Genomic DNA, 24,013 nt, shown 5'->3' on the forward strand with positions numbered 1-24,013 from the left:
TCAGGGACTTGCTCAAGGCCACCTTCGGCAATGCCCAGGATTTTAACTAGCACCTCTCCAGCTACCAGTTCACACTCTGTATCTGTGGGCCGAGTTGGACATGAACCGGCGAGCCTTTAGTTTCCAGCCAAGTCCTTATGGACTGAGCTACTGCCACCCCAAAAGGGAAGGGGGGATTTCTCTGCATTTAACCCATCCTATTTAGGAGCAGTCGGCTGCCATCGTACGGCGTCCGGGGAGCAGTTCGGGGTTCAGCCTAGTGCACACTAGAGGATAATTGGAACAATTTTTGTTCAAATTCGGCCCCTCTGATAAATGTGTGGGTGTTCTCGAGTTCAGGGTGGTCCGAACAGATTATTTCAAATTGTGTTATTTCGTGTTGGCCAGTAGAGGGGAATAGAGTTCCATCCTCCTACAACAAAAAAAATATTATTAACATTATTAGTATTTTTCTTTAAATAATTTATTATTAAGTTTGCCCTGCCTCTAAATATCATAGGCCACTCAGCCTCAGCGTCAAGTCATGTTCTGTGGAGTACCAACCCTTTTGGGCGATTTCAGTCTGGTTGAAACGATCACTCTGATAAACTATCATGTTAAGGCATTTTATTTTATTTTTTTACTGCAGGAACTACAATGCAATCTTTATGGGTTCCGGGTGGGCTTGCACTAACATGTTTTTATCATACAAAACCTGTTCCAAGAAGATTTGTTGTATTTTTTGCTCAAAGCATTTAAGCAACACTTGATTTCCACTAAAATACTCCTCAGATCAACATGGCTAATGTTACCTCAACTCAGAGGAGCAATTCTATTGTGTTATTAAGAGAAATACCATTCAGTTGCTTTAATAATCAGGTTAAATTAATGAACGAAAAGGCTTTCTTAAAGTTTTCTGCCAAAAAGGCTTTATGAAGTCAGGTGACATAAAGAGTCCCAGAAGGGAGCAGGTTTGGTGAAAGTTTTGTAGTATTATATCGTATAAGTATTGACTTATTGTTTTAACCCAAACCATCTTTTCCTAAACCTAACTAAAGGCTTTCTAACACGTGGTAAATGTTGTGAAATGGTTGCGGTTAGGTTAGCTTTTGGCTCTAAAACTACTTGGTTAGGCTTTGCATGAATGTACTGCTTCTCAGCACTGAAAAACAGACTTGAAGAAAATGTACTTTGAGTTACATGAAGTGTGAGCCATTATATGCCTGGTGTAAAGAGCCATATTGATTAAAATCGAAACATGTGTTGTTTGTCAGACACTCATGAGATGAACAACTGAAAAGCACCGTAAAAAATCATTGAATGTAGACCAGGGAGTCTTAATTAGAAGAGCAGCAGCTTGATGCTGAGAGTTCAGAGAAATATAAACAGGACAGTAAAGTGCACTCACCTAAATACTCATCTAACCCAATAATGACTTGCTGGACCACCAAATAGCTCTAAATGGCTGGAGAAGAGGAGGTTATTTATGTGTACAGCAAGGCTGAGTGGTGACGTGAAGTTTGAAGAGGACAGAACATGCTCATAATTGCAAGTCTGTTGTGTTCAAGACTAAGCAACTTTTTTGCCACATTCACTCTATAAGAATCTAATGTGCAGCTGGTGTTTGTATGTACACACGTGTGGGTTTGTGTGTGTACTGTAGAAGTAGGAACAGTTACAGTATATGTAACCATGTCTATGAAATGGATAATGAATATTAAATAAGAAAGAAAGAATTGCTACCTCTGGTAGACAGAATTTTAGGATGCCAAAAAGAGAGAAAGTAGGACCCAGCTATGGAAGAAACCATGACTGAATAATCTCCACTCCCTCAATCGGTTTTCATCAATAATGCCATCTGAATTGTTTTAATAAAACACTGGCTTTCACTCTCTCTAGCGGCTTACATTTCTCCTGCCTTTATCTATTTATTTATTTATTGTTGTGAACGTAAACAGATTTTGTGGGCTATTGTTTAGACCCGGGGTTCTTTGGCTGTTACAGTCGATGATCCAGTTTGAGTGGAGTTAATCTCTCCCTTCTCTCCCTGCTGAAACTCTGCACTCTCGCCAAGTATGAACACAAACTAAATCCCTGCGGTATTTTACCCTGAAATTCAGGGTGACTTAAACCTAACAACACTTGTTTCATGTGGGGGCAAAAATGGGAAACGGGTGTACTTGGGCTTTTTCCAACCCTTTGATTAAGAAACATTATTAATAAACAATTTGATAAGGTAAATAATTTAGTACATTCAAACCTCACTGGCTGTTGAGCCAGTCACTGTAAACTCACGCCGTACAACGTCCAAGCTCAAAGAACTTTTATTTTAAACTCAAGTGGTGACTCTAAGATACGTTTCTAAGATGAGTCAAGAGACTGAATATGGCAAAATAGGTTTTTTGAAATGAAAAGAAATAAGAATATAAGAATATTTCCGTTTGATTGCTGTTGGTGCCTTTAAAAACATAATGCCCTGAATATTTGACTCAGTTTAAGCTTTATATAGCATCAATGAAGAGTTTGAACAAGCTAATACAGCATAGGTGCATCTCAGAAAATTAGAATATTGTGAAAATTATTAATTATATTGTAAATTTTTCCCCGTAATTTAATATATAGATATATTCTAGATTCATTGCACATACAGTGAAATATTTCAGGCTTTGTTTTAATCTTGATGTAAGTCTAAAATCTATATCTCAAAATATCAGAATATTAGAATAAAGAATGTATACTGCAGAATTGTCAACCTGAGAAGAGCCTTTAATCTGTGGTTCAGTACACACAACCACAATCATGCGCAAGACGTCAGACTTCACAGTTGTCCAGAAGACACTCATTAACACCCTCCACAAGGAGGGTATAAGCCACAGAAGGTCATTGCTAAAAGGGCTGTCTGTTCGCAGAGTGCTGTATCAAAGCATTTTCATGGCAAGTTGACTGGAAGGTTAAAGTGTCGTAGGAAAAGGTGCATAAGCAACAGGGACGACTGCAGCCTTGAAAGGATTGTCAAACACAGCTTCATAAGGAGTAGACTGATGCTGGAATCAGTGCACCAAGAGCCACCAGGCACAGCTGGAACCCTGAACAGACAGGAACAAAAACACAAGAACACCTGAACAGACTGTATCAAAATACACAGAGGACAGACACATGGACAAAACAGACCGACAGGCAGACCAAAACCAAGCAAACAACAAACCCCCTACAGCGACCATTTCAAAATAAAACAGGGAAACAAACAGATACACAGATAAGGATTGTGACACCGACTTGTCCAGGAAATGAGCAACAAGTTTCGCATTCTTAGTGTCAAGCCAGTCCTGGACCAGAGACAACGTCAGAACCGTCTTACCTGGGCTAAGGAGAAAAGGAACTGGACCGTTGTTCAGTAGTCCAAAGATCTCTCTTCAGATTAAAGTAAATTTTGCATTTCATTTGGAAATCAAGGTCCCAGAGTTTGGAGGACGAGTGGAGATGCACAGAATCCAAGTTGCTTGAAGTCCGGAGTGAAGTTTTCACAGTCAGTGATGATTTGGGGTGCCATGTCGTCTGCTGGTGTTGGTCCACTGTGTTTTATCAAGTCCAGAGTCAATGCAACTGTCTACCAGGAGATTTTACAGCACTTCATGCTTCCATCTGCTGACAAGCTTTATGAAGATGTTGGTTTCTTTTTCCAGCAGGACTTGGCACCTGCCCAGATTTGGTAAAGAAAAGTTATTTATTCAAAGGGTAACAACTGACACGCTGGAAACTATAACAGAAAAAGGGCCGATTGGATGCTGCTTAAACCAATGAAAACAATATAACCAAAAACTGAGAGAGATTGCTAGTTAACCTATGCAAGGTAGTAAAAACAAGAAACAATTTCAAAACCAAAACACAAAGAGAGCAGCACCCTTAGACTAGCACAAAACAACTACACAGAAGTAGCGATATTGGTATAAAGCTAAACCTGGGCCCTATTTTCATAAACAAGGTTAACATCAATTATTCCAAAATAACACACTCGTGTTCAGCAAACAGTATTCTAACAGCCATAGACACAGTGAGGCACACCGATTAGTGCAAAGTGGCAAACAAACACTGTATTTAGCCACAGTTGTTGTCAATTTCCATCTCTCGATTGGAGGAATCCAGCACTGGCCGCGCCAATCGTCACCGAGCCCAGCCAGACAGCAGGTGGAGTCGATGTCATTTGATCCAATCCTCAGCAGGCAATCCTACAGCTTATTAGCATACATGAAACCTGTACACCTTTCACTCAGAACAATTAAAGTTGTCCAGGATCAAATTTCAACACTGAATTATCTAAAATAATTAGTACAGCAGATGTCACTTCTCTTTTCCGTTGAGTATTAGTTTAATTTGCAGTTAGTGCATTGTTATCTCCCAATAATATAAGGCGGTCATTTGCCAGAGAGCTAAAAACTGTAGTTCTCTAAACTGTGAACCAGGTAATCAAATATTTGCAGAAAGACAAACAGACAGAAGGACACGCGCTGTTTACGGTGGAATAAACAGCTCTGTCAACTCAAGGTCATTATGGTGTGTTTTATGTTTATTAAGTTATGTCTAGGCTATTTATCAGAGGGGAAGTAAACACTGTGTAATTAAGACTTAATTTTAAGTGAAACAATATATGTCAGATAGCACCTCAACTGCCTCTTGGTGTTATCACCTTATTAGAAGCTCAATGAAATTCTCTTTTTTCTTTCCTTTAATTCACATTAAACCCCATCCCCATCCATCATTCCCTTTTGAAACCACATTTCATCCGCAGTTGGTTTAGTTTGCCTGGTTTTATAATTGTATTTAATAGTCATCTGCACAATCACTCAGTCAATTCATTCCCACATGCGGTCCTGGACATGTGTACAAACCCCTTAATAATATTGATTCTAATATGATAGTGTTTATGTGTTCAACTGCAGGGTTCATTTTTAAGTAATAGATGATATTCGGAAGGTCTTCAAATATGCCACGCTGCATAATAAGGTTCATAACACTGCATAATAAAGAGCACAGTCAAGGATGATATAATGCTGCCCTAACAAGATGGTGTCACTCTAAACAGACATATTTTTATTAAAATGGATGAAATATTAGCTCAGTAAAACTGCACCATCTTCTACACGAATCACTGAAACAGCCAGATAGGTTTATCGAAGTGCACATTAGAAACCTTAAGCTCTGCAGAGCGCTGTCTAGTCTCTTTGCCACTCACACTGTTGTTGACTTCACGCTCTTATCGATTAGTTAAACACAGCATGAAGTGCAAAGAAACAAACACTAGCCAACCGCTCTTAACTTAAATAATAGACCATTCACCCTCCCTGACACCGTTTTTTTTTACACACTATCTTCTTGTGCTGCTCTTTAGCTCTCCTCTTCCTCCTCTCTTTCTCCTCTCATCTCTTTCCAACATTTCTCAGCTACGATTCCTCCTTAATCTGTTACAGGCTCTTCCTCTTTCGTCTTTTTACTCTCTTCGTCTGCCCCTATATGCCTCACCCCATTCCTTTTTTCACTCTCTCTCTCTCTCTCTCTCTCTAGGTCATCCATCACTACGGTCTATATTGAAGTTTTGCCCCCGAACAACCAGAGCCCTCCTCGTTTCCCTAGACAGCAATACAACATGGAGATCAGCGAAGCTATGAGAACTGGAGCTACACTGCTTAATCTGCAGGTACAGTCATGCTCTCTCTGTCACACACATACACACACACACACACACACACACACACACACACTCTGGTGCTTCTCCACTAGATACAAGACAAACTAAAGAACTGTAGATACCACTTCATCGATCAATACAATCATTTAAATCAAATTGTGTTTTTCTAAATTAATTGAGCTCCTCCATAATCTTTTCCCATACTCTGTGGCAACTGCGGAAGTACTTCCTTAGGGTACAAGTACCCCCCCGTTGGAAATTACTGCTGTGTACATCATATAGCCCATGGGTAGAATATACTGATATATAGGAGTATGTGTGTGAATGTGTATGTCTTTGTTTACTTCTTCAGGCAGTGGATCGGGAGAGGGACCCCATCACCTACAAAATCCACAGCGGAGACCACGATGGACATTTTGCACTGCAGCAGAAGTAAGTGTGCACACTCATGCAATTCTTATTTCATCATGTTTGATCAAACTGTGGAGCTGCTATTATCAGAAACTAAAGCAGTACATTAATTTGTTTGAATATCAGTGCATGATATACAACCATGGCAATATACAAGTATGTAGTTATAATTTGTGTATGTGTGTGTGTGTGTGCATGGTTGAATGCAGTCTAAATTATATCATTCTGGGCTTGAGCTCCGCCGAGGGCTTCACACCCTTACTATCTCCCCCATGCACATAATCACCACAGACACATACAGACTCTGAGGGCTTTTGTTGTATTTATTCATTTTTCCATCATCAAAAATGCATTTCTTATGCTGGGGAAAGATCCTATCTACATTTCTAGAGGGATGAGGAGAGAGAGAAACAAAGGAAAGTATGGGTAAAGACTGCAAGAGAAGGGGTAGAATTATAAGGATAGGGGAAGTGAAGATAGAGAGAAATAGAGTAAAGGGTTGGGGGAAAAGATAAGAGAAGAGGGCACGGACAAAGTAACAGATGAGGGACAAAATGTTACAAAGGGCTGGGAAGGAAACAATGAACAAGAGTGACAGACAAATAAGGACTTAAAAGCAGAACGAAAGAAGAGGCCAAAGTAACTGCAAAGATTAAATTGAATTGAAGAGCTTTCATTCCTGCATTCTAGGAATATTTGATGGGTTCTGTCAGACATTATGAAATGTTCCAATTTGTGGCAAAAATCTGTTTCAGTGCCTCAGCTGTGTTTTCTGCATTGTGGCAGTATGAGGACATGCCAAGTTGTTCTTTATCTTCTGGACAAGTGCAAAATGCGGTGCAGTTCATATTGGCCCAGGATGAAGTGATTTTTTTTGTTGTTGTTGTTGCTTTTGTGTAGAATTTGGCTCATACTGCTGAAGTGCATCTGGAGAGCACCCGAACGGATCTGGTATTGGCACAGTTTGCAAGGTGGCTGGCAATGATGGATCTAATGGCCAAAAGATTCAGATTGCTTTAATGCAGAAATAAAAGGGCCAGCACCAGAATGGGATGCATGATATGAGCCTTGAGGAGGTTAATCACTGTTGATTTTGTAATAAATTTAAATTTGTTCTTGGGTTCATCTTGAACAAGTGGATTTGCTGTAGGTCCTCTACACATGTGGTAGCACATGTTTGATTTGAGAGCAGTAAACATGAAAATAAGTCTACGTGTGTGTGTGACTGCCCAATCAAGTGTACATTCACAGACTATGCTTTTCATGAATCATCCATAATTATACATGAACCATCTTTTAGTTTCTTTTTTTTTTCATTAAAAACACAGCTTCCCATCTTTCCCTTTGTATACCACTTAATATCCGCATGCACACACATATATACATTTACTTGCATATCAATACACACACAAAAACACACGCACCTACACAATATTTGGAGAAAATGTGCATTTCAGATGGTGTCTAATTCATTAAAGTAGGTTAAATTTTAAACACTTCAATCATTATGTAAATCTTGCTTGAAAAAATAAAATGTAGTCAATGAAGGAACATCAAAGATTTCTGCTGGTTTTGATTGGTCAGAAGTCTCAGGCTGCACTGAAGCTGTTGATCTGTTGAGCTACTTATTTTTTCTTATGCAGTAAATTATTTGCCTTTAAATTGGACTTTTACTCTTTGCTTCTGTTTGGATATTTTTGATTACTGAACTGTTTTCAATGAGTAACTTGAGTCTGAGATTGTACAACTAGTGAACCATACTAATAATTCACACCCAGTACTTAATGAAAATGGATTCAAGGAGCTGGCTACTGGTTTTTCACCGTTGTACTTGCTTTGCATCACTCATATGTTTGCACTACAAAGTACATGTCAGTGTTCCGCATTATCTATCAGTAAACCAATAGATAAATCAAATCTTCATTGGCCAGTGAAATATAATGCAGCCTCTGTTTAAGGTGTAAGTAACTATTTCGATTCAGAGAAGATCTTACTGTACTTTGCATATAAACTCTTATTTTTGTGTTCTTTTTAAATGACACATCAAGGCATTATCTGCATCACTAAGTACCATAATCACAGTAAAAATACACTTCTGGGTGTTCAGGCTTTTATGCAGTGGTTATCAGTGCTTGACAACTGTCTGCAAAAGTGCTGTATATAAAGAGGAATACACATTTTGAGAAAACAAGATGGGTTTTTAAATTTTGTTTCCAGCTTGCACAGAAAATATTTAGAAATGGCTGGAAGTATCACCATGAAAATGATCAACATGGTTAGCAGTCAGTGACTTATGAACTGAAGCTCCTCATAAAATCACAGGATTCTTAGGTATGAAAACCAGTGCATACTACACCACAGTATTCTGTTCGGCTGTGTTTGGTCATTGCACTCTATTTTTTTTTCTATTTTTAAGCTCATGCTTAAAAACATGACTCTCTGTGTGTTCTTTCTCCAGCTCAGGGTATTTGGTTCTAGACAAGCCTCTGGACAGGGAGTCTGTGGATTATTATACCCTGGTGGTCACAGCCTCAGACGGACACCCAGGCGAGGTAAGAAACTGAGCTGTACCACACAGATAATTGGTTGTCTTTACTTTTTTAGTTGTTTCATTTCCTCAGTGGAACTGGGTGGCTGCTGGGACGGAAGCGAAATCCTTCACAGTGAAATGCCACAAACAACTGCTGTGGCATTATGCGAAGGGATATTAGAGGCAATTTTTGAAAATGTATATGTGTCTTTTCATTAAGCTGGCTAAATTAGAAATGTGTCTTTATCTCTCTGTTTTGGCCTTTTGTACACACCCAGCCAGCGTTTGTCACACCCAGAAGGGACAGAATGGAAACCAGCTGAGGGACTCTGCAAAGTAACCAGGCTTTGTCTATTCAACTCCTTAACAGATGCTGAGCGTGATCAGCAGCTTTTTTTATTTGCTAACTGTGAAAGAACCAAAAAATCCTGTAAACCAGTGATCCCTTTTACTCACTTTATTTGTGACAAGTCCTTTCTCAGAGTGGTAAATTGTTGCAATAAGTGTCATTTTCCAACTGAAAGAGATTTAAATCTTTTCCTAATTGAGCTAATCGAACGGCCTGAATATGCTACTGTGAATCTGATGCTTTCACACATAAACTGTGTTAGATTCAACTGGCTTAGTGTGGATGCAGTCTACATGTAAATATACAAAATAGCTACAAAACATCTTACTTAGTCTGCTGCAAGAGCTGTTTTGCAAAGGTAATGGAGTGTGTGCCCTCCTCACTTTTTCACCTAATTGATCACAGGTCACCAATCACTTTCTCTATGTCTCTCTGTTTGTCTTCTTCTCTTCTGTCCTTTTTTAAAATTCAAATCTTCAGTCGCTCTCACAGGAAAGTCAAATGAAGACAGTGGATGGAGCCCCCTTGCCCTCCCTCTCCCCTCTTATCCCTTCTTCTCTACTCATCTGGCCTTCATCAGTTTCCCTTTCTTGCTTCTCTTCTGCTCTCTCCCTCATCCTCCATCTATTAGTCTTGCTTTACAAGAAGTTTGTCTCTCCTCCCTCCCTCCTCTACTCATCATCCTCCTCACTGACCCCCTCTCCCCCTCATGTCAATTAAAACAAAAGGCAAAGTTTAAGGTCCCTCTGAGGAGAGAAAACGCTGATTTGAATACTCTGACCTTCTCTCACACACACCCTCGCACACAGCATGATGGGAGAGAACAAGTGGGAGGAAGCTGGAGAGAGCAAGGAAGGGAGAGAGATGTGAGAGGTGTTCAGGGGGCTCTTATAACCTTAACAATTGTACTGTGTGTTCATACACTTCTATATGGGAGTCTTGACACATACACACTCACAGACATGCACACATATACTTCGTCAATTGCTCTCTGGACCTTGACAATTAGTGTATTATCTTTATGCCCCAAAGGTCTTTAAATCAGAAAATGGCTAAAAGTAGTTTGGACATTTTTCTGCTTGACACTCCATTATATTTTGTACGAATGTAGGAAAAAAGGAGTGTGGATTGAGAGAGAGAGAGAGAGAGAGAGAGAGAAGGTGTGTGTGAAAGAATAATGGTATAGAGCTAAACAGAGAGACAGAAGGGAAGACAAGGAAAGAAAGAAATGGAAAAAGGAGAAGAGAAGATTGGGGTGTAGGCCCATTAATCAGCATCACTCGAAAGGCCTTGGGTTGTCTTCATATGCGTGCATGCACACTCACACACACACGCACACAACCGTCTGTGTCCCCTATTATTAAATGTCCCGTTGTGAGAGTGTCAGACTACCAAGTGCCTAATTGGCTATTTGGCCAGTGAATCCATCATACTGCCACAGATTGAGAACCCTACACGCTAGTGCAGTAAACCAGCTTCACTGTAAGGACACTGGGCATCACAGGATGCAACTTAAACTTTGGTGCAGGATGGTGTGCTGTTGTCAAATAGACTGTATAGCACTGTATCATGGCATGGGTGTGTGAATCAGCAGTTTCCGCCATTAAATATTGTTTGAATCGGTACTGCTGTAGCAATGTTGATGAAGTTAAAAATGACTTTATTCACTAGCTTAAAGAATAAGGCTGCTGATGTGAACTAATCCCATGAAAATACCAAAAACCAACAATTCTTCTTACAATACATTCCAACATCTCTGCTGCATGTGGCACTCAGACCATGAGCCCGTTCATTTCTTATGAAGACAAAACTATTTAAAAATGGGTCACAAATATATCATTTAATATATATAATAAAATTTTTGGAAAAAGCTAAAGTAAGTTCCTAAGAACGCTGGACACTGCAGTTTTTAATAAACGTTTCTCAAATAGAAGGAAAAAAATGCACTTGTGGGGGAGCGGTAGAGGGAGCTGTGGCAACAAGCGGCATTGTCATGATGAGCAGATCAGCAGAGTAACTGTTTATGCTGTACACTTGCATAAAAAAAAATAACAGGCCAAAATCACTTTTTACTCACAAGGGGCAAATCCACAGCTCAGTTTTTAACGCTTCACCACCCATAGTACTTTCAACTTTCACAGACTGCTAGTACAAGTCACCTGACAATACTACTAATAATACTAATAACTTTATTTGTAAAGCACTTTCCAATACAGGTAACAAAGTGCTTTACAGTTGATGTAATACATGAGTTAAGATAAAATAAGAGCTAATACTAAGAATTGTCATCACACAGTAAAAGCTTTTTTTGTAAAAATGTGTCTTAGGAAGTGAGATAAAATCGGGAACGGACTCTACGAGCCTGAACTCCTTGTTCCAGAGTATAGGGACCCTGACAGCAAACGCCCCTTCTCCTTTAGTTTTTAGACCTAGTGGTGGCTAGCAGTGCTCCACCAGGGGATCTCAGTCTGCGTCCTGGCTGATAGGGGATTATAAGCTCGGAGATATATGAGGGGGGCCAGCCAACGCTTGGCCTTAAAAGTAATTAAAAGAGTTTTAAAATCAATGCTAAAAGAAACAGGCAGCCACTGAAAGGATGCTAAAACTGGGGTGATATGGTCAAATTATTTTGCGATGGGTTAAAAGTTGAGCTGCAGCATTTTGGACTGGTGGTTAATGGTAAGCAGTGAATTGATTTCTGTCCGAGACAGGTTTATAGGGAGTTGCAGTAGATGAGGCGGGAGGAGATAAAAACATGGATGAATTTGTCCAGGTCTGTGGCTAAAATATAAGACTTAACCTTGGCTATATTTCTCAACTAATAAAAACATAGCTGAACAGCTCTCTTAAGGTGAGGTTTAAAACACTATGAACACGTATTGTGTATTGATTGATTGGATTCTCATATTTCAGTCATATTGGTCATTTTCAAAAAGAACACCTTGTTGTGACATAATCCATGTGCAATGCTTGCGAGGGTATACAGCTGAAACCTTCAAAATATGGTGTTTCCTATGGTAGTAGATGGTGAACTTTGGTACGTGGCCATAAAAGCAGCATGATAATGAACTCTGAGGTGTGCAGTTATCGAAAAATGATGTGCTTAGAGCCCCATGATGCAAAATGGAGCTTACTGCATCTCTGTCACTCTCTTTGTCTGACTGTGTTTGCCAGTGTTGCTCACAGCCTGCCTTTTTATTTTATCCAAGCTAATTCTACTTTACATACAGTACATCAGCATTTGGATAAACTGTTTTGTCAACTGTGAGCTCTTAACCTCAAATTTACTTGCATCACCACGTGTCCTGCCAACCTCAACAGCCTGTTGTCACCTCTGTGATTGTCACTCTCCCACACACATCCCCACACGCTGCCTATTTTCTTTTCATCATCCCACTGTTGTGAATCGGTTAGCTTTCCTTCTTTTTCCACCTCCTCCCAGTTTCCTTCTTTAAAAGTCAAATCCTCTCGCTCTCACGCTCAGTCTTCTGCTCTCATGAAAGTCAAATTAAGAATTGAATTAGAGGTGACCTCATCAGCTTCTTTCTCTTTCCTGCTCTTCTTACTTGGAAACATTTTTCGTGCTTTTTGCTGTTGGGTGCGTAACAGTGAGAATTAGTGTGATTTATTGTAAAACTAGATTTTTTATGAATCCCTCCAAACTTTCACAGCATACTTAAATGAGTCAGGTGATCAGTGTGTATTTTTATTTTTGAGTTGACAGTATATATCCTTCTATGGTTTATCCACAACAATTCTTTACTGTGTTTACAAAACTGTTGAGCCGTTTTGAGCTTCCTCACAATTAACTCTCATCTCATGTCTATCCATCCGACTTTTGCCAACAAAACAATAGCATGTGGTGTGTTAAGCTAATTAAACCAACTCTGCTGTCTGTTCCCAGAGGGCTGCCATAAGATTGTTTAGAAGTGGCATCAATTCTGTGATGTTATTGATGTTTTGTGTCCCTTAGACATTTCACATTCTGAGTGAGGGTTCAAACAGAAAACAGTCCTGCGTTTAAACAATGCAAGGGTGTGTTGAGAAAGCACGACCCAGGACGTTTGAGTACTAGATATATGAGTTTGAAGGCTTATCTGAGAACAGATCTGCACAGCGGGTTATAATACTGTGAGACAGGATTTTACAACTGGGAGAATTAACATGGCAGCATATGATCTGTCTGCGAGGCCGAAATACACCGTTTAAAGTAAGCCACCAGGAATATGCGCTTGCACGTATTCAGTGAGAAGAGAAATCTCTAGTTACATGTAATTTAGTCACCTAATTTAATTACAAAATAAATGTAACTGTAATCTGTTACAGTTACTGGGAAAATGTGTAATTAAATTACAGTTACTTAGTGTTCATGAGTACATTGGGAGTTCTATCTGAAATTTTTCTGTAAAAAGCCTGGCTATATGTTCAATGTTGAATAATGTTCATTTTGTTGGATTATTTTATGTGCACAATCTCTTCCTTTGCCATTACCAGCCTCAGCTGTCTCAGCCTCAAGCCGCTTTTGATTGGTTATCATGTTTGAATTTGCAGCGCCACCTGTCTGCCAGTTAAATTGCCTCTGAAGCTGTCTTTTAAAAATGGTTAACAGTTGAAAACTTCAACTGCACAATTAGATGGGACAGCCAGGACGACCAGAGTGCAGCTAATTAGCAAAGCAAAGTGGGCTCTTTAGTTTGTTACATAAGGGAGCTGTTGGTGAGAGGGAAAAATAGACTTTGTAAAATAAAACCTGAGGATGGATTCATCCTTTGCACTCTGATAATCCGTCACATGAAGAGCAAAACTTTCTGATGCTAGTCAAACATGTTCAATGGAATACAAAATGCTGCTTCAGTTTTCTGAACTGACCAGAATAGTAACACACATTTGTGTGTACGTGTGTTTTTGTGTGTGTGTAGACCTCCACTGCGACGGTGAACATTGTGGTGACAGATGTTAATGACAACGACCCGCTGTTCAATTCTTCACTGCCAGTGAACCTCACTGTCACAGAGGAGCAGGATCACGCCTACGTTGGACAGGTCAAGGTAGGAAGATGCACACACACTCATACACACGCGTACATTCATGCCCAGAGAAGCACCAAGTGCACACATGCTTCCCTCTTTCCTACCCCTGTACTACTCACTAAATAATTTTAGGTGATTTTAATTTTTGATGTCCTGTCTGTGCACATGTATGAGCACAACATGTTTGTTTGAGTGTGTGTCTGTATGCTAATGTCTTCATTATACACATTCATGACTCTGCATTTGTTTGTGAGCTTTGTGTGTGCTTTTTCCTGCACTAATCCTTTGTTAAAATGATGTGTCATGAACAAAAAAGCCAATTTCAATTAACTCAATGTATCAATAATTCCTGACCGCACATCTGTCATTTCACATGCTCTCCCACCTTTTCACTGCAGTATAATCTGCAATGTCTGTTATTTCTCTAGGGGTGTAGATCGGCGTGCTTGAAACTAGTTACACAACTCTTTTTGTTATTGTGGCACAGATCATATCATGTCTCACTTTAAGTTTCGTTTCAGTCATCCTAACATAAGGTCACTCACTACCTTGAGAGAAAGACACATAAGTACTTAAACCACAAAGGTGCCTTTAAGACTTATACACATTTCGTTGTCTTCCCCTCTGCGCTCTCTTTCCACACACGCAGCACACAAATATTCACAGAGGCTCTAATTAAATTCCCTAATAATCTTTACAATGGGGAGCAGAGGTCGCTAACATAACTCTGTAAACCTTGGTTGCTTTGTAATTAGGACTTTATGTTATTATTCTCAGAGGACTGAGTGAACAAATATGCGTACATATGCGTAACCATATTTTTAGGTGGATGGGATACAAGGATTTGATTGAATGGTGTGTGTCTGTCCCCTTTTGCCCTGTGAGGACAGTATCTCAGGGTTGAATAGTTTCTCCTTATTCATAATATTTCTTCCTGGAAATGTATCACTCCCTTAACTGAATATTATTTATTATAAAATGAGGTTTATACTCATTTTTGAGGTTATTCCTAAGATTAGATTCTTATATTTTTTAATAGAACAACAATTTAAAAAAATAAAATATCAACAATTACCAAATCATCTGTTTTTTTGGAGAACTGTAAGCAGCCACGTTAGCATGTAAAGCAAGTTAAATAAACTGCTGCAGCTGAAAAGGTAGTTCACTTACACCTTGCTAGTTCCAAATTGGACCTCCTTTTGCCTTCAAAACTTTTGCCTTAATTGTTCGTGGCATACTTTCAACAAGGGTTTGGAAACATTCCTCAGAGGCTATGGTCCATATTGACATAATAGCATCACACAGTTGCTGCAGATTTGACGGCTGTACATCCATGATGCGAATCTCCCGTTCCACCACATCCAAAAGGTGCTCTAATGGATTGAGATCTGGTGACTGTGGAGGCCATTGGAGTATCATTGTCATGAACTTTTGATACAAGGCAGGATGGATCCATGCTTTCATGTTGTTTACGCCAAATTCTGGCCCAACCATGTGAATGTTGCAGCTGAAATCGAGACCCATCAGACTAGGAAACGTTTTCTTATCTTCTATTGTCCAGTTTTTGTGATCCTGTGTGAATTGTAGCCCCAGTTTCCTGTTCTTAGCTGACAGGAGTGGCACCCGGTGTCGTCTTCTGCTGTTGTAGCCCATCTGCTTCAAGGTTCGACGTGTTGTGCGTTCAGAGATGGTATTCTGCAGACCTTGGTTGTAACGAGGGGTTATTTGAGTTACTGTTGCCTTTCTGCCATCTCGAACCAGTCTGCCCATTCTCCTCTGACCTCTGACATCAACAAGGCATTTTTGTCCACACAACTGACGCTCACTGGATATTTTCTCTTTTTCGGACCATTCTCTGTAAACCCTAGAGATGGTTGTGCGCCTGGCACCAACAACCATGCCACATTCAAAGTCACTTAAATCCCCTTTCCTCCCCATTCTGATGCTCGGTTTGAACTTGTTGTCTTGACCACATCTACATCCCTAAATGCATTGAGTTGCTGCCATGTGATTGACTGATTAGCTATTTGTGTTAACAAGCAACTGAACAGGTGTACCTAATAAAGTGGCCGGTGAGTGTATATTGAAATCATGGCATTTCGAGGTTGGACTTTGTGGCGGTTGGTTTCAACAGTCGCGTGGCAGTGTTCTTGAGGTTTGGTGAATTTTCGCCAGGAAAAATCCCTGCAAGGCGACAGAACAACTTGATAAGAATTTTTGGTTACCTTGATATCAATTCCCACAATTTAACTGTAAATTCAAAAATAACTATCAACTGTGTCAACTGTATATTGCAAAAATAAATAAGTCTAAGTTTGAAACTAATATGCAATAATGTAAAAAAAGAGATAAGAAATATGTTGCATATTTAACCCCTTAACGCTGATTACCGCAAATTTGCATCTCACAGATTCCATTCAGACTGCAGCCGAGATAGCATATGTATTCCCCCAACACCTGTTTGTGTACCTAGGAACCTTTTGCAAGCCCTGGTTTCTTGTTTATGCCTGTTGTCGCTAATTTGCATCATACTTACATCATACCTGAATTTAAATCTATTCTATGTTCTATAGACAAATTAACAATCCCCAATTAATTTAGCATCAGCTTGAAAGCAAATGAAAATGAAAATAATACATTTTCTTATATAATTGTAAATAATTTCAGGCGTCAAGGGGATAAAGGTAACATGATTTTGGCACTGTGGGATGCATTTTCACCCTCATCAGCACCCTCATCTACACTTACCGCAAAGACTCCTGGACCTGTTCCAGACCTAATAACCGACTCGTGTATTTCCTAGACAGGGGTCATGGGTAAATCTGACACTTTGATAGGCTCTGATCTTTAAAGATGCTCCCTTAGTTGGATTCTCCAAGCTTAATTCATAGCCTTTATACACCAGTGTCAGGGGGTCTTTGATAAGTCTGACACTTTGCAAGGTTCTAAATGTTAATCATGCTTCTTTGGTTGAACACCAGAACTACTCAAAAATATGCTCCCTGCCCTGTACACCCACGTCTAGGATTTTGAACTGGTCTTACTTTTAACAGGATCTAAGCTTAAAAGTTGAATACCTTTTCTTATTTGAACAACTGGGTACTATCCCAAACGTGTAAACTCAACCTTATCCTTAAAGAAGACATTTCATTCCAAGAATTTCAAATTTTAACACTAGCTCAGGCCTTTGGGCATGTTCCAAATTCAACATCCAAAAACCCACCCTAATCTTTAGAGAGGGTATTTGAAAGTATTCCAATCCTGAACTTCCTCCCTTTGGAGGACCCTTGGACATTTTCCAAACCAAAACAGACAGTGTGATCTCTCAGCGGGCTGTGCAAGGCACGACTCTGGGCCTCGTTCCAAACCAGGGTCCCTACCTGTAGGTATTAAAGAAATTTCCGGAAGAATGAATGAAGCTGACCTTGGCTTGCTGATGCTGGTAGGTGGAAAAAGGGGAGGAAGTGAGACATGCATGGGTGGCAGAGAGAAATAGGAGAAAGACGCTGGGGAAAGGTAAGAGGGAAGACGACAGCTGAGGGACTATGAATGCATTCTCAATCTGACTTTCATGAGTTTAAGACATGGTTTCTATTTTAAAGAGGCAGAAAATACACTTTAAAAAGGAATGACGGGTTGAATTCAGAGAAAGGTCATGTGATCATCAAAGACAGAATAAATAAATGCATGCACTGTTAAATAGATCAGAACAAATGTAGCATTGATTTATTTTTCTTCTGTTTATTAACTGATTTGCTTGATTACAACCTGCTACAAGATGTGGTGTCACCTATCTAATGCCAGTTATTGGTTCTGATTTTGTTTTGGCATTTGAACAGATTATTAAAATACAGAACCTGCTTCATTTGCATTAAATGGTGGCAGATAACATATAAGAAAAAAACGTCTAAAGTGATTAAATTGTTTCTTTTACTGTAATGTTGACAGTGATGCTGGGGAAACAATAGACAGACAAAGGAGCTGCGATACCACTTCCTCTTGATGTCCATCTTTTTCTGATTCAGCAGGGTATTACATGGTGTTTGGCTTCAAAATCAAACATATAACTTAAATCAAGCTCGCTGCCTCCCAAAGTACCTCTTCCTCAGTGTACAGTCCTTCTCTGGCAGCCATCAGTCCTTTAGGGCAGGGAGAGACAACACAGCACAAGATTATTTTTCTGATTTCCACACCTTCAACCACAGAGAGGGGAATGAATCAGTGAAATCACCTGCTGCAGTTGTTAGCAGGAATAACTGCTCGTCCTTCATGACATGATTACCTGTCCCTACAGCGTGGTTCTTTCATAAGAGTTCTTTGAAGGGAAAGACTTCATGAAGTGTAGACCATATTGATTTCTCTTTCGTACAGTTTCTCTTCATACTAATAGTGTGGCAAACCATGTTTCCATTTCACCAGAAATACACATACAAAAATTGATTTGTACATCCTAGAAAGTCACCATTAATTAAAGGAAGCACATAAAAAAAACACATCACCCTTTACAGTAGTTGGTTCATTTTTTTTCCAATCTTCTTGCCTTGTGACAACCTAAAATTGTGAGATGATCACTGCTTAGAGGCCAGGGGAGGTAAAATTATCCATTCATTTACCCAAAAAAAAAAAAATCAACAATAAGTGGTGAGCCTGAAAAAAATAACCTCTTAATTTATCATATCACCCCTTGGAGGGTCCTAACCCCAGATTTGGGAATCACTGCTCCAACTAACCCAACACAGGTACAAATACATTTAAATGGACTTAGTGTAGGTGATAATCTTATGGGTCATGTGTCATTTTGATGTGTTTATTTATATATGTGTGTTCCTCCTGCAGAAAAGTACATTATACAATGTGACGCTTCACCAAACCGTTGAAATGAAGCCCAGGTGAAGCACAAAATGTACCTCAGAATCAGGAATACTTCACCTGATGGGAAAGAGTTGTCAAAGAAAGAGTGAATCTCAAATACAAAAACTCTCACACACTTTACAGTTTGGTTTATCCCTTCACATCAGCCATGCCTCCTTTAGGGCCGGGAGAGACAACACAACAGATGATTTTGCTGATTTCCCCACTTTCAAACACAGACAGGGGAATGAATCAGTGAAATCACCTGCTGCAGTTGTTAGCACAATTGCCTGTCCCTACAGCGTGGTTGTTTACTCTCTACATGTAATGTCAGTGGCCATACTCTGCACAAAAATGCCTTGGGTAAGATTAGCTGTAAATATTGTATTGTATCTTTGTAAATGGCTTTAAATTGTTTCACAAGAAACAGATCTTTGAAGGGAAAAAATGTAGACTTTATTAATCTCTCTCTGTACTTTTTCTCTTCATACTAACAACATATTTTCATTAAAAAAACACACAAAAAATCCATTCTGATTTTGTACATCTTAAATCACCATTATTGTGAGGAAGCCCGGCTTTGATTTCAAAAACAAGAGAAAAAAAAGGGTATGGAATGCATGGTGTTTTCTTGTCTTTATATCAACATATCAGCATTTACAACAGCTGGTCCTCTATATCAGTGTACCACACAATGTATGCATAACTTACTGAGAAAAGAGTCCAATACTGTTACTGTATAATACCTGACTATGTGATTTATTGGTGCAGCAAAAGAAATGTGTTCGGAGACAGAAGGAAAAAAAAATCTCAGTAATTTAGTTTCAGTTGCAGGTACTTCTCTCTGTGTATCCAGGAATGAAATTAGAGGTGGAGGTGAGGAAGTGATGAAAATAGAAAAGAAAAAATTGGGAAATTGTAAGAAAAAAGGTATGAACACCAAACACAAAAGACAGAGCCAGCGATTGTAGAGATAGAGTATATATTTCAGGCCTTAAGCTACTTTTTTTGTGTCAGTGTGTGTTGAAAAGCAGCAGACGTAACACTGCTGAGACATTAATCCTATTGTGTTTCTGGCTTTTAACTGTCTGGCAATGTAATTATGCTGAGAGAACTGTGAGAAAGACAGTGAGGGAGGAAAAAGACACAAGAGAAGGAGATAATAGAAGAGGAAGGATAGAGGCAGAGAGAAAGTCACACATGAACAAACACATTCTACAGTACCTAACTCCAGGAACTGCAGACATCAATATGCTTGACATCAAGACGATTAATCCAGCCTAGTATCTAAAGGACTTAATACAGTTTGCAGTGCTATGACAGCTATACTGTAGGCAGCTTGAATGAATGTTTATGGTCAGTAATGTTCCCTGTCATATATCAAACATCTGCCCTTTTCATAATTATTTATATTTTATATTTTCTGTTTTCAGTTCAGTTGACTGATATCAAAGCGCTATATTTTTCATATTTAGTGTCCAGTCATGAGAGTGGTATCAATCTTCTCATCTAACTCTCCGTCAATGAGCGAATAAGTGTTACATCGCTGCTTTGTATGGATGTTGCTGAAGAAATATAAGAAACAAACACATTACAGAAAGTATCTGCTGTCGCACCACCAGGCTATGGAGCAGCTTCTTCCCCCAGGCTGTGAGACTGTTCACAGCATGGTGCAGTCCTCAGCACTGCTCCATGCAAAACAGTTTATTTCTGTATATAATTTTATAATTTTTGTATGTAACGTTTGCTTTGTGAGTAGCGTAAAGGGAGCTACAAACTCCATCTCATTATACAACCCTGTTTTAAAATGACAAATACATTTACCTTGTACCTTGTGCCTTGTACATCCACTTCTCCTCTTTTATGTCAGAAGAAACGTACACAGCATGTTCAAACAATGTCTGCACTAAATGTATCTCTTATCTCTTAGCCCCCTCTTCTTTTCTTTCTCACTTTCTCTTATTTTCCCTCCCCCTTTCCCACTCTCTCCCTCTCATTGTCCATGTCTCATCCTGTCTCTGTCCCCACAACCCAAAATAATCACCCAAAAGCTAGATGTGCCATTAAATGCATAATAGTTTTATACCCAGATATTGATGAATCACTGAATACAAATCGCTCCAAGAGGACTTAATTCTTCTCTCTTACACTCTACATACACACAAAACAGACCCTAGGTTCTATTAATCCTAATAGTCACTGTGTGAGATAAGATGAAACTTTAATGATCCAAAACAAGAAAAAATGGGTCACTGCAACAGCAAGAAGTGACACAGTACAGCAAATAAAATGGAATATAGAAATGATGTGAGTCATGGGGGTTAGATAAACATATTAAACTGTCAATTTTGACACTGCTGCTAAAGTTACAAGTTATATAAAGAAACCGTATGTGAAAATTACAGCCTACATATATTATATGACATTGATTCTGCAAGTCATTATACATTTGTTTGGCAAACAAATCAAACTCAAAGGTCCACTTACTAACTTTTTGTGTACCCTAAACCACATCTCATGTTCTCATTGCCAGTAAGGCAGTCATTTCACCACTTGTGAAAAACCTTGGCAAATATTGGACAGATAGCCATGACATTTTGACTAAACATTCACAATCCCCAGATAATGAATCCTAATAACTTTGGTAATCCCTTCATTTTCACCTAGCACCATCATCAGGGCAAATGCAAGCTTTAATTAATGATCAAATGCCTGGAAAGCTAATTCCCATCAGCCTCAGCTGCTCTTAATGTTTAGTCCAATTCGATAAATGCTGGGATGCTAACATTCTACACTAAAATTGATTAACGCTGTAAAGTTCACTTGCTAAACATTAGCTGTTGTTTAGCATTTAGCTCAAAGCACCGCTGTGCTTAAGGAAAGTCAGTCAGAGCTGTCTAATATCTTCAAAGAGAATTTATCGTCATGATTTTTGCTGACAAAACACTGAAAAACTGAAATATAATGTATCCAAATACCTAAGGGTCATCTTTAATTACAAGTCATTTAACATTTAATCAACTTAAAAAATAATCTTCCTTACTAATGTTGTTATGCAATTTAATGACTTCTCAATCTTATAACATTAAACACACACATACAGTTTTCTTTGTGGAACAGGTGTGAAGCAATTATTTTTAACACTTGCTTTTCTTTTGGGGAAAATGTCTTTTTAGGCATAAAGTGCAACATAAGCAAACCTCAGCTCTGCACACACTAACACACTCACACAACCCATGTTAATAGTTCCTCTGTTATGCACTGCTCTGCTCTGGTCTCATCTATTTTAATGCTGTCAGAATGCTGATTGGACAGGATGAATAGTCAGGCAGGGTGAAAGGAACACCGCCTAGAAATTTGTCACCTTCTCAACACCTTATTTTATTAGTTGAAAGAGATGATCGTGGCGATGGCGTCAGAGTTTGACTGTAGTCCATGGATTCAGACAGACTGTCAGAAGAAGGAAGGCAACAAAGGAAAGAAGACACTCTGGCTTCTAGTTCCAAGTGAAAATTTAAACCACTGATTCATTAACTCTGAAAAAGTTTAACACTTGCTACTGGTAGAAAGTAAGTTTAATTCCTCTGGGCGAGTTGCGATGAAGGGGAAAAAAGGAGAAATGAGAGCTGACTCCAGGTGAAATGTGAGACAGTGAGAGAGGAGATCACGAAGCTCTGTCTTGGTCACTTTGTCAAAGCTATACCTAAATAGTTTGAATTCTTGTGTTAAACCTACAGACAGGAGTAATAACGTGAAAAAAGGAGGGAAGGAAGAGAAAAAGAATGTACATATTACTAACTATGACCTCTTTTTGCTGAGGTGTATAAAATAGTGTTGGGTTAGAAGTACAAGGTCAGAAGGTCAGAGCTAATACAAATGATTTGTGGATGCACACCAATTTGACAAAAGCAAATTATATGAAACCGTAAGGGAGGAGACGACTTGAAAAAGAGAAGAGATGACATTCCCCAGTATTTCCCGCTCACACACAGACACCAGGCGCATCGACTCATCCACTTGACAATATTTTTTCTTTATTCCAGAAGAAAGGCTTTGTAAATGCTAACAAGATTGAATAAAGAATTTTACCACCTGCACACATTCACAGACATACACACATACTTTACACACATTTAGCTTGATTTGAGAGGAAATTCACTTCAGTTAAAGAATGATATGCCTCAAAGGCAGTCTGATGAATTGCATGCATTTTAAAATGGATGATTTAATCCTTTAGTCTTTCTTATTGCTTCGGTGCACATGTGTTATTTCTGTGTGTCTGTGTTTAGGCTACAGATCCAGATCTGGGACCAAGTGGTCAGGTCCATTATCGGCTCGTCAACCACCAGAAGCTGTTTTCCATCAATGCTACCGGAGCGATCACAACTGCGGTGCCACTGGATAGAGAGGTCAGAGGAATCAATAGCTATGTTAAGATCTCAAATTAATGTAATAGTAGCTGAATGCAGTACAAAAAAAGCCAGCGGTAAACGGTGGCAAAGGTGACTGAATAAATATTTTTCATAGCTGTAGTGTTGACGTTTGACCGTCATTCTCTGTCATCTCAAAGGTGAAAGGTCACTACTTTCTGATCGTTGAAGCCTGGGATGGTGCAGTGGACCCTCGGCGATCCAGATTAACACTGTCTGTTACCGTTCTGGATGTAGACGACAACAGCCCGATATTCACCCAACAAACTTACAATGTCAGCCTACCAGAGAACAGCCCCAAAGATACAGTCATATTACAGTTAAAGGTGAGTGAGTGGATTACCAGATTAGTCCATTTGCAACTAATGTAGTAGTACATTTTGTATTAATTCTGGTAGTTAATAGCAAATTGTTATGCTGTACAGTAAAAGCTGTCTGGCAAAGCTGAGATATGTAAATGCGACCTAGAACTTACTAAACACTAGAACTACAGCATCTCGGCTGATGCATTGGCTGCTGTTAGCTTGATGCGGGTCATATCTGTATCAGCTGATAAGTAACAAAAAATTCCAAATTTGTCCATCAGAGAGAACTAACTCTGATCTGAAAGTACTTTTTTTTTTGACTGAAACATGTCTTTATTAGCACAAATGTTGATCACAATTCTTTAAAAAATGTTTTTAAAGGATCCTCCACTTATGTATGTGTGTAAAAAATTCATATCGGATTCTTATGATATATTGTTATTGA

General features: G+C 39.1%; 1 protein-coding gene across 4 annotated transcripts in view; it reads left to right on the plus strand.

Moving 5' to 3' along the window:
- LOC119916194 (protocadherin-15-like) overlaps window positions 1-24,013 on the plus strand; it is a 176,623-nt gene that overhangs the window by 72,203 nt on the left and 80,407 nt on the right. For all 4 annotated transcript variants that reach the window (XM_038736122.1, XM_038736123.1, XM_038736125.1 and 1 more), the window contains 6 exons: window positions 5,539-5,671; window positions 6,015-6,094; window positions 8,532-8,625; window positions 13,872-14,000; window positions 23,123-23,242; window positions 23,404-23,589. In XM_038736122.1, coding sequence (XP_038592050.1) covers window positions 5,539-5,671; window positions 6,015-6,094; window positions 8,532-8,625; window positions 13,872-14,000; window positions 23,123-23,242; window positions 23,404-23,589 — 742 coding nt within the window. The remainder of the gene's footprint in view (window positions 1-5,538; window positions 5,672-6,014; window positions 6,095-8,531; window positions 8,626-13,871; window positions 14,001-23,122; window positions 23,243-23,403; window positions 23,590-24,013) is intronic.

Source organism: Micropterus salmoides, unplaced genomic scaffold (genome assembly GCF_014851395.1).
Source record: "Micropterus salmoides isolate LMB-PRFRI ecotype aquatic unplaced genomic scaffold, ASM1485139v1 Ms_hic_scaffold_21, whole genome shotgun sequence".
Classification (NCBI taxonomy): domain Eukaryota; kingdom Metazoa; phylum Chordata; class Actinopteri; order Centrarchiformes; family Centrarchidae; genus Micropterus; species Micropterus salmoides.